Consider the following 14,575-nt stretch of genomic DNA (forward strand, 5'->3'; position numbering starts at 1 on the left):
ATATGTTTTCGTATCCCTTCTAAAATGCTAAGAGGGATGGAAACACTTTTATGAAGGCCAGTCCATTACCTTGGAGCAATCTCAGTGAAAACTTTGCTCCAGGAAGCTGATGCTTGAGAAGTAATAATATCAGAAGCAGGGCACAGCCTGCAGAACACAGATGACAGAAGTTTACTTGCCTGAAGCTTCTTTATGTTATGTACCAACCCAAATTTAATTATACCCTTCTTTCCAGCATTTCAGTAAACAGAACCTTTCAAACTCTCAACAGCAAGTAAGTGAGAGGAAAAACACAGCTTTTCTCTCTGGGTGATTTTAATATGCTCCCCTAAAGTAGTCTGTATTTTATATTCACCTTGCAATATGTTGAGAGAACAGCTAATTTTTTAATTCACTGGAGCTGGAGAATATCCTTTTAATAGCTGATGTGCCTCATTACGTTTAATTTGAAAGGGGGAAAAACTAAAGCGCATTCTTTTTAAAGAACTGTACAGTACAACAAATGCAACAGATACTTGCACACAGTGCTCTAATCAACCTTTGCAAAATATAAATTAGTAAGATCACAAAGTCCTACATCACAGCACAAAATAAACAAAACAAGGTCACATAAGACCAACACTACTTCCATTCACCTTTCAAACAAGAAAGAAAAGTCTGATAAAATGTTCATATATACTTACTCAAATGTTATCTATCTCAAATTAGGGCAGACTGCTCCATACACTTACTGAACTTACTGTTAACTTGCTTTACCCATAAATTTCTCCATAAATTAATGGTAACCATGTAAAGGGTTTTGTTTTGAGACAGAGAGGGACAGGTGGGCAATGCTAGATTGATAGGGCCATCTAACATCAATTGTCCTAGGGGACGGATTGCAGGAGAGAGTGGGGCATGCAGGGAAAGGATGCCACAGGGCATGCTCTAGGGATTAAGGTTAGGTAAAGGTAAAGGTACCCCTGACCATTAGGTACAGTCGTGACCGATTCTGGGGTTGCGGCGCTCATCTCAATTTATTGGTCGAGGGAGCTGGTGTACAGCTTCCGGGTCATGTGGCCAGCATGACTAAACTGCTTCTGGCAAACCAGAACAGCGCATGGAAATGCCGTTTACCTTCCTGCCGGAGCGGTACCTATTTCTCTACTTGCACTTTGACGTGCTTTCGAACTGCTAGGTTGGCAGGAGCAGGGACCGAGCAACGGGAGCTCACCCGTTCGAACCGCTGACCTTCTGATCGGCAAGTCCTAGGCTCTGTGGTTTAACCCACAGCGCCACCCGCATCCCAGGGATTAAGGGTACCAGACGATTAATACTACAAGAAATGGTTTAAAACTTTTCCCACAATTGGATGGTAATTCATCAAGTCATCCATTTTATAAGTAGCATAGAAATCTGCAAACAAGGGATGAAGTCACTAACTGCATTTGAAAATACTTTATATACCACAGACCCTAGTGGTAAAGGTCTAATTGCCTTAATCTATAAAGCGATTGTAAATTTCTCAGCCTCAAAGCCCTCCATGTTGAAGACTAGATGGGAAAGAGACTTGGGAGAAGGGATTGGTGATAGTTTGTGGGAAGGAGCATGGCAAAAAGCCCCCTTTTGAGCTATTTCTGCCCGAATAAGAGAAAACACCTTAAAGCTAACCCACAGATGGTACTTGCATCCCACATTGCTAAGCAAAATAGACAAAAAACATTTCTCCGCAATGTTGGAGAAATTGTGGGAATGAAGGAACATTTATACACATGTGGTGGAAATGCCCACTGATTAAAAACTTCTGGTTAAAAATATTTCAGGAAATGGAACAAATTACATCTCAATCGACCAATTTAGATCCCAAAATAGCATTGCTTTCTATATTTGCAGATGAAGCACAAAATCTTAGAGACAAAGACTTAATTGTGCATCTTATAACTGCAGCACGTCTTTCTGTTTCTAGACATTGGAGGACATTAAACGTGAACCTATATGAAGTTTGGTGTGCTTATTTCTGGGAAATAATTTTGATGGAAAAGTTAACAGAAGGGGTACGTGAAAGAAAACAACGTTTTAAATAAAAACAACTTTTACATAACGTGGTCCTCCTTTATTACATATGCATCAAAGAAAGAGCATGCATTTAAACCACCAAAGATACATGGGAACATGTGGAATGATACTTTTTAAGCCAGCAACTGTAGAAATAATTTTTTATTTGATTATATTACTAATGTAATTACCTGGATGTAATTGGGGCTGGGGTTTTGGGGGGGGGGAGTTAGGGGAAAACTTTATTTGAATATATGTTATTCTTATATTCAACTAATAAAATATTTTTTTTAAAAAAAAAAAAAGGTTACCAGATGTCCCCGGATTTACAAATCAGTCCCCTGACAAAATCCATTGTGGTTGAAAAGCGCCCCCCAGATTCATTGAAAAAAATCTGGTAACCTTACTCTAGGTAGGACTCTCACTCTCGCCTGTTCACTACGAAATTCTCCATCATAAGAATCCTGATTGCATTTTGTATCTCAACAATGTTTCTTGGGATTTTTTAAAAAATGTAGCTTCCAGTTAAATACCTATAGGTCAGGTGAGATCTGAAAGCATCCTCACAATACCAACTTGTTTTTCAGAAATCAATGCTATTCAGCACAGAGCTAATGCAGCTTAGATAGTAGTTTCGCTCAATCTACCAATAAGTCAAGTTTCTATCTCACTTTAACTGCTACGTCAAGACAGCTATATAAACTGGCTGATCTGTAAGTTCAAAGAAATCCCATGGCAGACTTCTTACTACCACTTCAGGCTAGGTATAAAATTCTTTAGAAATTTAAAGGAGAGATGTCTGTCTTTATTTGAAAGTCTACTGTTATACCAGCACACTGGGAAACGATCATGTTTTCTATTTGCAATAAGAGACAATATACTCATTACAAAACTGGAAATTCTCTGCTAACAAACAGAAAGTTATTACCTACACATTCACAACTTTATTTTAATCTGAAGATATGAAATATAAATATATTTAAATTACAATGCTGTAATCTCATTTACAAAGAAGAGAGAATTAAACTACTTTGCCTGGGCCTTTTTTTCAGCTGGAGCTCACAGGAACTCAGTTCGGGCACCTCCTAGGTGGGGTGCCATTGCCATTATAAGAGAACAAGGGAGGAGTTCATGGTGAGTTCTGGCACCTCTTTTTCCTCAAAAAATACCACTGCCTTTTTCCAGAATGAATATAGATCCTTCTCAAACACAAGTTGTGACATTTCATCATGAAGCAACATAATTGAATTGTGTGCCGTTTAGGTATCGTAACCTGAAGTTCCTATGTTTATTCAAACTATGTTTTGATTTTACATTTTCTGTAGAATGTGTTACATGTTTCCATATGGAAATAAATGTTTAAATAAGCAACCCTGAAATAAAATGTAATCAGTGGAAGTTTAAGAGACATAAGGGACAACGGAATCTTGACTGGATGAAAGCAATAACAAAGTCTGGCAAGGAAAAGAATCTAACAACCTAGTTTGTAGGCCGTGGGTGTCAGACATCTTTCTTCTATGATTAAAATGCGGTTTGCATTGATTCTTTTGACTCTCCATATTTCATTTCCTTCTCCCCCTTACAGTAAACCTGGCAGCTCCCTAATTGGATTTAAATTTTAAAACATCTAGCTGGTACATTCAAATTTAAATGTTGGTATCTCAATAATTTCTTTCTCAAATGAATATACGGAACAGAAATATGCTGTGGTCTGGTGATAAATATAATATATTCAGTAAGCCTACAGTCACAGCATTTGGTAAAAAAAAAGTTCAATTTTATTATTTTATATCAGCTACTATCAGATAGTTATGCTAAGTCACTATGTACTAATGGCTTTCATAATAATTCTACTACTCATAGAAGAAGCAGAAAAGCAAGAACTGTGTCTGATTTAGTTAATTTAACCTGCAGATGAGTACAGAAAATTGTAAGATAACAGCTTAAATCTAAACAATATCTGCATATATTACTACAACATTAAATTATATGACTACCACACAGTAAGAAATTAGTGTCAATCAGTAACCCCATAAACCCAGAACTTTGGCCATGTTTAAAATTTTCCATTTTAAGAGCAATTTGATTTTGCTTAACATGACTTTCATTATGCCATTGTTTTTATGAATAGCAGAAACCCCCACCTTTTGGTCCTAAATTTTCTGAGAATACATCTGCAACAGGGAGAAGAAAAAGGGGGAAAGTACACAAAAACTGTAGGATTTGACCTGCTTACTCTTATTTTTTCAGCCTGAGAACTCAGTCTTGATTTAAAGACTTCCAACTATTTTGGAATGTAATATTACAAGCCAACAAGCAAATAGAAGAAATAATTAGTTTTCACACTACAATAACTTTTATACAAAAAGGTACTGGGCGAAGCCATAGAAAAAGTGGACACAACTACCTTTATGTGATCTGTCCAATTAATTTTGAAGATAAATTCTATTTGTTACCTAAAGTAATTTCCTGTGAGAATGTGCCAAGAAACATAATGAGTTTGGGACAGTGATTCAAACAGTAGCTTTTGTAACTAACGCGACGAATGAATTATGGTGGAGTGCACTGCTCCACATTATTACTAATTATTTGTTAAACATCAAACACATGAGAAGTAGTCTGTGGAGCACAAGACTCATATCACCTACCAAATACAGTAGAAGAGATAGTGATGGATGCGTTCAGGAAGCAAGCTGTGCTAATTCTGAATGGAGGATTGCCTCCACTGCTTTTACATGGATACATATTTTTCATGGCCGTATTTTTTAAACTGATGAGTGAATGAGCATTCCAAGCGCTAACAAAAATGATGAGGCTCAAGTATCTCTTGTCTAATGAATCTAGGAGTAAACCATGCTAAATTCAGAAGGACTTACTCTCAGGTAAGTACATACAGGATTGTGGGTTGAAACTCTTTTCTTTATCAGCAGCCCCTTGTGCCACAAAGCAAACTGATTCTGAAACCAAGGGCATTTTGCTTTGTAATACAGAATTGCCATGGGGAGGGGAATCCAAAATTGCCCTGGCGCAAGCCGCCGTATAAGAACAAACAAGCCCTTGGATTCTGGCCAACTGCGGCTTCCTGTGTTAGCAACTGGTTCTCCATTTCATGTGGGAGTAACTCATAAAACCATTTGCAAAACTGTAGAGGAAAACTTAATTATGAGAAGATATTGCTTTATAATGAGAGCCACATCATTTGATAATACTTTCATTAAGTTAGCACAAGTGATTTTTTTGTATTAGGCTACTATAATTTTAATGAAACACAAATGAACATCTGCTGATACAATTGCCGTACTTTAATTTTATGTAATGCAGTTGTCTCACAGCACCAAGAATAAATCTGCCCTGATCCAGACACCATCAGCTGCGTGTACACTCCTGTACACAAGATCTCCACTGCACTTGTTGGGTATGCCTGGAATCCGATTCAGATTCAATCTTCCCACCCCAGCCCCCGACAAGATGTGTCAAATTACAACAGCTCTTGTTTTATAATGCCACAAATGTAAGGCAGGATTTAAAAGTCTTTAAAATATTGTTTCATGGTTTTCTAAAACTGCCAACATGAAATTAACAAGGACAGACTCACTAGCACAGATTTTGTCCCTGCAAATTATTTTTTAATCAAGAAATATACAGTCTATTGTACTACAGCCTGTGTTGGGGGGGGGGGAATCTAACACACTATAATAGGTATTTGTGAAAGAAAAAGAGTCAAGCTAAGAGTATACTTTTACAAGATTAATAAGATACTACACAGAACATTTAATTCCATCCTGCAACATCAGCATTGTCCAAACTTTCCACTGTATATATTGACTTTAAAGGGGGGGTTGTCTATAATATATTTTCCTTTGTAGAAATGGCAATTTAATTTTGCATTGGTTTCAAATGTTGTATATACTGAGGGTTTACTTGTATTTTCTTTTCACTGCTGTATTGAATTTTCATTGTTAGATTGTAATGTGGAATCAATATTCAATAGCCAACTTTTGGCTAAAAAGTGGGATAAAAATATAACAAAATAAGTAAATATTGATTAATATTTTTGGCTAGCTTGCTTTACAAAGTAGCATATACCTTTCATATCATTAACAGTTATCTGCTGAATTTCCAGAAAGCACCAGTTCATCTCCCTTTTTTCAGTTCCCATCTTTGCTCAAAAGATTCCATTCTGGAAAGTCTTATTCTCCAGACATGGAGAATAAGTTTGCAGACATTTGAAGAAGTGTACAGCAACCACAAATATTCATATTAATCCTTGTATGGATGAAAGATGCCTCTTTATTAACCATCTAAAAAGCAAAGTGACCAGTGGTAATACAGAGATCTCACAAGGCCTATTGTTAAGTTGTGGGCGAACATATCAGACGACACAGCGATTCTTCAAACAGCTCTTCTTTATTCAGAGGCCAGAACAGAACAGAACTGAAGGGCTCAGTCAGCCTGCTTATATAGAGCTCCAGTATAACGTTACTGTAGCAACTTTCTAAAACTATCCAATCACTGAACATCACTTTCGATCTTTCATTTGCATAACTATCTACAGTATCCCCCTGCTGGCCCAGGGTGAGAACTTCAGTACATAACATCTATAAAAGCAGTAATATACACAATTTCCCTGCTCTTACAATATTTTGCAGTTGTAGTTTTGAAAAATATGAGGAAAACATGCAATTGACCTACCTGGCATATCCTTCTTGGCCTCACATATACCGTGCCTAATTGAGCCACTGAGAAAAGAAGTATGCTTCCTTTTAGCCGTGGCAGTTCGGGGAGCCATGTATTCACTTTTACACTGGGATTTCTCAAATGATTTCTGAACATCATAGGAGCCTGGTGGTGGAGCTTCCTGTAATATTGAAGAAATTGTCAGTTATTTGCTTTTATTCATTCATTTGAGTTATATACTGCCCTTTCTCCAAAGATCCCAGGGCAGTTGAAGCAGCTTAGCACTTTGTGTACATTTTACAGGCATCTCAAGTTCTGTGTCCATTGTAGGGAAACCACAAGCTACAAAAAGGCATCTGCTAACTTAAAAACAAGCACCTAGTTCATATGAGCCGATGTGCTAGCAATGATGTGTTTACAATGGAATGCAGTGCAACAACTGCAGCACCAATGGAGTCATGCAGCTGCACTGAAATCGTGGTCTAAACCAGTGTTTACCAACCGGGGGCTTGCAGGATATTCCAAAGGGGGGCATACGTGAAAATTGTGTAAATGGGGGGGGGCCATGGCTTGAGAGGAGGCCACAGAGGGAAGCGAGAAGTAAAGAAAACAGAGAAGAAAAACAGAGAAGTGAAGAAAATAGAGAAAAAATAGAAAATAGAAAAATAGAGAAGTAGAGTGAAGTGACTGTGCTTCCTAGTGGATGGATCACCACGTGCACTCTGCGGCAACATCGCTTCTACTTCATTCTCCCTCCCACTTCTGCACTCCACCACTGTATGCACCAAGCTATCTGCATCTCGTTTGTCACAGGCAATGGGTGTGGGGTGCTGTTTTGTCGTGCAACCATTACTGAGAAAGGAGGTATGTTGCTGCAGACCATTGTTGGCTAAAGAGTACACTAGCTAAAAGGTTTCCACACTTTCGGGATCAAGCAAAATTGTTTTTCATGGCATTTTCTACTTTGTATTTGGTATACAGTACTCAGGTTTCAGTCGTGTGAGTTATTTACTCAGCCTAATGCAGAATCGCCTTAACATAATGGACAGAGGTGATATTCGGTTATCCCTCACAGCAATAGAACTGGATATAAAAAAGCTTTTTTCTAGTCACCAAGTACATTGATCAAGAAATACACATTTCTCTGTGACTGTTTTTTGTATAAATTATAAAAATTATAAACGAAATATGTTCTACTTACAAACAAAACATTTAAATAGTTACCTTTCTACCAGTAGGAAAGGGGTGGGGCATAGAAAGGAAACAAGGTTGGAAGGGGGCCACGTCAGAAAAAGGTTGAGAAACAGTAGTCTAAACCATAATGTCACCTCTGTGCAGTGAGATGAAAACTATTTCTCTTTTGCAGTGTCATGTCAGTCACACTGCATCCTGGTGTATCAGGGAGGTAGAGGGACCACAGTTTTATCAACAATTTACCTATGAATTGCTTGTCTACCGCCTTTTGAATACTTCAGACTAGTTATACATGCAACATTCATACTGGATAATTAGCAATAAGCATTGAGAACACGAACTGCAAGTAACAGGGATTATATAATTCTTGCCACTCTTAGGAAACAGAGTTTTCTGCTATATATGCCAGCCCTCCTTCAACTCAAGTTAAGAAACGAAATGTGCAGGTACTGTTCTGCTCGTTTGTTTTGTGAGAAATTAGCTTCAGTGATTTTAGTCAATGAATCAAGTCACAGCTATGATTTACATTTAAGAGAACTGATCTAGCTAATTGGACAAAAAAAAAAGTTTACAGCGGCACACCCATGGGCTTCCTGGCTCATTTTAAAGCTTTAATGTTGATCTTCCCTGGCAGAGAAGTGGTTGCTGCCCAAAACAAAATTCAGATATTTAGGATTTAGTGTAGCTGTGACTAAACAGTAGTGTGTCGATCCAAAAACAAATGCTGACAACAGAACATCTTTCCAGGCTTTATTTCATGGAGGGTGGATTCCCCCCACCTCGCCCGAGATTATAAACATTTTAAAAATTACCCTTCCAATGCTGATAAAGTCCATTATTATTAAGGCTTTGACAGAGTGCATCAATTAAATAAGCCCTGCTAAGTATCTCAGTGTTGCTTTGGTCATTTTGCTGGTGGGAGGGATGAGTCAGTGTTATATATGACAGCTCTGAAATATAGTCCAGTATTGTTATCCTGGTGTGTTGGGGGCATGTTTAGGGAAATTCAGAGAGGCTGTGAAGGTGACTCCAGCAGTAAATTAATTAATTAAGGGCTGCAAGGAGCCAGAGATTTAGTTGAGGGCTTCAGTGCTGCATAACAAAAATCTGGATACATATTTCCATATGTGGTGGACTTGCCCTCAAGCTTAGCTGTTCTTGACTGTTGTTTCCCAGGAGGTTCAGAAAATTGCATCTCAAGATGCCACTATGAACCTGTAGCTGGTGCTTTTAAATGTCTTTGTAGACATAAATGCAGACCCTGAAGACCCGATTGTTCATCTGCTGGTGGTGGCCAGGTTGGCCATGACTAAATACTGGAGCAATCTGTGTAGTACCACCTTGATATACCAGTATCACAAGGTGTGGAATACTGCTTTCATGAAGAAGTTGGTGCAGAAAGTGAGAGTATTACATGGAATCTCTAAGTGAGACAAATTTATTTCAGCAAGACATTCCTTCCTTTATTGCTTATGTTAACAATGAAAAAAGTAAGCAACACCCTCCGTTACATTACACATACAAAAATGAAATGCTTAATTTTATAATTGTACAACTCCAAAAATTGTAAACTGTAAACCTTTTGCTTGGAGCATTTTCCCTCTTAATGGCTACTGACAGTTGCCTCTTTTCATTTAGATTTTTCTCTGCATTTGTCTTGTTTAACTGCAGATTGATATTTCCTTTAGTGTTTTAACTCTTGGTTTAATAATAATAATAATAATAATAATTTATTATTTATACCCCACCCATCTGGGGTACATTAATGTATGTGGTGGGGAGGTGTTCTAGGATTTCTGTGTTACCAGTAGTTTTCAAATGCAGAACTTGTTGGCTTTGTATTTTTTGTACATATATTTTTGGTTATCTTTTTTCTGTCTGGATGCCATGTCTACCTGTAGACAGACAACAGGTCTACCTACTGAGAAGTAACTGAAGGGTAGATCTGGAAGAGAAATTTCTCAAAGGCCAAGTCTTCCCAGACCTCAGCACCACTCAGTTATGAAATCTACCAAAAATGATAGCTCAGTCCTCTGGTGCTTGTGTGTGTGTGTGTTTATTAATTGAAGTATTTACCTAGCACCATCAATGGAATTTCTAAGTACAACCTTGATAATGGTGCCCATTCAAGTTCTACATTTTAGGAGTCTTAAATACAACTAGAATAATTGCTACAAAAAAAAGATAGATGCATGAAATACAATGGGGGAAGGAAAAATCCACCAAACACCACCAAGTACCCATTTCTTTCTGTAACAAATGCAACAGCACAGCAAGCAAGAGCCCCAATCTAACATTAGGAATTGTGCTTATAAAAAATGTGCAGCCAGATGATTATTTACATTTATATACTGAGTGTGAAGTGATAATGTATTTCCTTATTCAGCAATTCTTAACAGTTCTCGCTTCATTCCAATTGAAGAGTGCTAATTTATTATCCAAGATGAACCTGTTTACTTCAAATTTAATAGTTTCCAATTAAGCTAAAACATTTACTCTTCCATCATGTATAAACCCTTTCTGCTAAGTTGCTATATTAATATTTTTAATCAACATCAAAGAAACATTAGTATTAATAATGACGACAATAATTCTTGGTTAAGTATCAAATGTCGCAAGCAAAAGGACTTAAAATTGTAAATGCAGCAAAGGCTTCCATCGGAACATCCAACCATTCAGTTTCATTTTACACTGCTCAGATCTCCTGTTGAGCAGCGGAACATAATCACTGATGTGACATAGTACAAGGAGAAAAGATGGGGTCAGGAGAAAATATGTTAAAAGCTCAGACCAATATCCTGGACTCTTCACATGATGATCCCCGGAGTCAACAAAGAAATAATCTACCTTTAAAAAGCTGTAAATTAGCAAACTAGGCTTTGCTTAGATAAGGGCCCTTCAGATATTGTTGGACTCCGCCTTTCAAGAGCCCTAGGCTGCATTGCCAATGATCAAGGATAATGTGAGTTGCAGTTCAACACATTTGGTGGACCCCACTACTACTTTAGGTCATTTGATACTATATAGTGGATGTGGACCAACCAGAGGCCATAGCAGCTTTCCAGACAGATTGCCCTAACTTCTGTCGTTATCATCCTCTTGTAACATGATGGCTGCATGAGCCTCTCAATGGGAAGGAAGGAAGATGAATCTCACTGGTTTACAGCTTTTGCAGGAGGAGGGATCAACCTGTATCTCAGTTTTGACACTCACTCAAGTCAGTGCCAGGGGTGGGATACAAATTTCTCCCTCCCCATGCTCATGAGATTAATCATCAGGTGAGACTACAAACCCAGCCCTAAGCAGAGGAGAGATTTAAATCTTTCCATCGATCACCCATCTGGAAAGTGGAGGAGGATCCAGCACTGGATCTGCATGTGGGTGTGTAGTCTGCACATGTGGATTTAGGTATAGTGCATGATAGAGCACCTTAGAGTATTGCATAACTAGAATGCAGACAACAGGCCAAAAATGGTTAGCTACCCTGACCTACAGAATGTAAACAAGAAGCCAGAAACAAGTTATATGTGGAAAGATTCTATGTAGCATAGTTTTAACATTTTCCGAGAGCCCGTTTTCTAAGAGCTTGATTATATAGCTTCTCTTCCATCAAACAGGGTAACCAAAGAAGCAAATGCAACCTAAGTCAATTAATGTTCTCAGTCACACCTTGATTTCCTCGATGTCAGGTCTCCTACTTGAATATAAATTTGATCTATAATCCTGTGCTCAGTTACATAAGCTTCAGCTCAAGGATTTCAATAGCATTAAGAATGGGGAATTATGGGCAAAATGGAAACTGTGGACAGCAGAATGGGAACCAAAATTGAAGAGACAGCATTGCACACAATTTTTCATGTTCACTTCTCTGGACTACCTTATCCAATGACTAAAGTTGATGCAGCTTTCATTCCACCCCCTCTTGTTATCACATTGTGATAAACAACAAGGGGAAAAAATGAGAACACCTGCCAGTCAAAAGGGATCCAAGTTTTGCTTCTTGCTCTGCTTTGCTGCTCTTTTGTCCCTTTCACTCATCCATCCTCCAGTTTTCTGTCTCTGTTTGTGTTTGTGGGCCCATTCTACTTCAGCTTTTTACTGACACTTGACGTTATTTGGACAGCTGTTTTCCTGATTTATGTAAGCACACTGGGGCATTATGTGAGAGCCACTCTGTTACAGTAGTGTGAACACTTTTTCTATACACCTTGGGGAGGTTTAATGAACAAGTTTCGCTTCATCTGGAAGCTTTAATTAATCACCATAATTGGAATATTAAAGGAATTTTTTCCCACATGAGATTGCCAGGTGAGACCAGCAGCCTTCATCTTCAATTGCAGCGAAGCATTCCACACTCACTTCTACTATTTAGGGAGCCCAAAAACAGGCTGGAATGCAAAACCCCTGATTGGTTTGGTTTGACTCTGAAATGAACCACACTTTACTGGAAAATTGCAAATACCTTCATTTATTCTCAGAGTCAAATGGGGCAAAGCCAAATTCTTGGCTGCCCAAAGGCCATCATTTGCTGTCGTTTGCAACCTAAACTCAGGGTATGACTATAGTTTTCTGCCTCCCTCCCTCCTCATTACCCCTTTCCCTAGTCTGAATCCTGTACTTTGGTTTGTAGGCCACAATCTTTGACACTGGCTCATTTCCAACCAGCTGTCAGGACTCCAACAACCTGAACGTAACCCAAGCGTAAGTGGGGAGACGCCTGTCTAGGTCAGCCTTCCCCATCTTGGTGTCCTCTTTCTGTTTTGGCCTCCTTCGATCAGAATTCATTACAAAAAAGAATTCATTACAAGGTGAAGTGCGTGAGGAATTGATTGAGTGCAAGGGGGGGTTGGAGGACAGGCAGAAAGAAGAGCCAATTTGTCCATGTCTAGGGAGTGCAATCTGGACAATTCTGCCAGGGGCGCAAGATTGCCTAGCTACGGTTCTGAGTACAGGAGAGACATGGACATCAACCACAGAAGCCTTCTTGCACAAGTAGGCTGGAGAAGGTCAGGTGATATTTCATAGTTCTTCTAAAAAGTTATAGATCAGGCTTACTCTCTGGTCTGAGCAAGTAGGAACCTTGCTTTGGGTTAATACTATTTCCATCATCACATCCCCACCTTCATAGGTTCCAAGTCCCATATCACCTTATATTTCACATAACCATACAGAAAAGATACTTCACCAACATCCAGGAACTCGGCATATTTCAAGTCAGATGCGCATCTGAGATCAGCTAACTGTTCAGATGACAAGTGCTTTGTATTAAAAAGTCTAAAAAATCTCCCATACAGTTCTTTAAAAATCCAATCATACTCCTTGTAGGTTTTGAACTCTGTTTCAGATACTGAAATGCACAAAAGACTGACATGTAATTGTAATTCAATTTTATTCTGGCTGCAATGTAATCTTACTAATATCTATATCAGACATAAAAAGATGAGACACTTTATAAAGGAGTCTATCATTCATTAATACTATTGAAGAACTGTCATGATCAAAAGTTATTTTTAATTTTTTCATATACTTTATAGGATTACACTAAATTGTGTTTTGCATTATTCATTGAATAATTTTTAAATGTCTGGATCACAGTCATTGTGAATCTACAGCTTCATATATCAAAAGTAAATGTAAAAATTCTGGTGATAATTTTATTATTAAATATTATTATCATTAAGTTTTGAAATTTCACAGTCAAGGTTGCTTACATCCAAATTTAGGAAGGACAGTCTTATTTTTTTAATATATTAAACACACTCATGCCTTTGTATTCAAAAAGAAAATTATTGAGCACTTTAGAGTACTAGTCCATCTACTTCAGTTTTACAAATATAAATGAAAATGATACACCTGGGAGAAGGCAAATATATTTTGAAAGTAGGTCTGTTATATAACTTCTCTAACTTGGTATTGTGAGTACTTCATAAACAAGAAAAAATACTTCATATACCCTAGTATTTCAAAAATAAAACATTTGCAGGTAATCATACACAGAAATAATTATGAGCCCTGATCCTTGGCTGACATGTTAAGTCTTTTTTTTTTTGTTAAATGATTTTTATTAATTTTCAATTACTGAAGTCCAATAACAGCCACATTTTATCAATGTCAAATTACAATTCACATCCAAATATATATCAGTTATAAAGCCAATTATACAATTTGTGTGACTTCTCGTGTACTGGGTTTTGGGGTGCAAAGTTCTTATTTATTCCTGCTTCCAAAATCTTGATTAATCCAATTAAATTCAGTCCTGATCTTAGTCTCATATCAACAGCTACAGAGTTCTTGTCTTCCATTCATATTAACATATTTAATAAATTTTATTTCTGCAGAAGGAGTTGTGAATCGAGGTCCCGCTCCCCTATTTGTGATGAAATAAGACACGTGGACACAAGTAATTTAGGTTAATGGGCTAAAAAAGGCCACAACTTTATTGGTTACAGAATGTGAGTGGTATTGGCTTAGGCATTGGATCCAAACTGACTATACTTGACTCCTGTCTGCTCTGCAGGGAGTCACACAAGGGTTAACAACCTGTAGGGGGAGCTTGTTGATGCAAATCAACTGGAAGCTTTCCCCTAGAGCCACTGGAGGGTCTTGCCATGGCCCTAGCCACCACCTGGACATCAGACGGGAACCATGACTGCCAGATTCCTTTAATGGA

General features: G+C 38.0%; 1 protein-coding gene across 1 annotated transcript in view; it reads right to left on the reverse strand.

Moving 5' to 3' along the window:
* The window catches only part of STPG2 (sperm tail PG-rich repeat containing 2), a 216,481-nt gene that overhangs the window by 131,604 nt on the left and 70,302 nt on the right, over positions 1-14,575 (reverse strand). Inside the window, exon 11 of the mRNA XM_082238438.1 lies at positions 6,727-6,892. Coding sequence (XP_082094564.1) covers positions 6,727-6,892 — 166 coding nt within the window. The remainder of the gene's footprint in view (positions 1-6,726; positions 6,893-14,575) is intronic.

This window comes from Podarcis vaucheri (assembly GCF_965113315.1).
Source record: "Podarcis vaucheri genome assembly, chromosome: 9".
Taxonomy (NCBI): Eukaryota; Metazoa; Chordata; class Lepidosauria; order Squamata; family Lacertidae; genus Podarcis; species Podarcis vaucheri.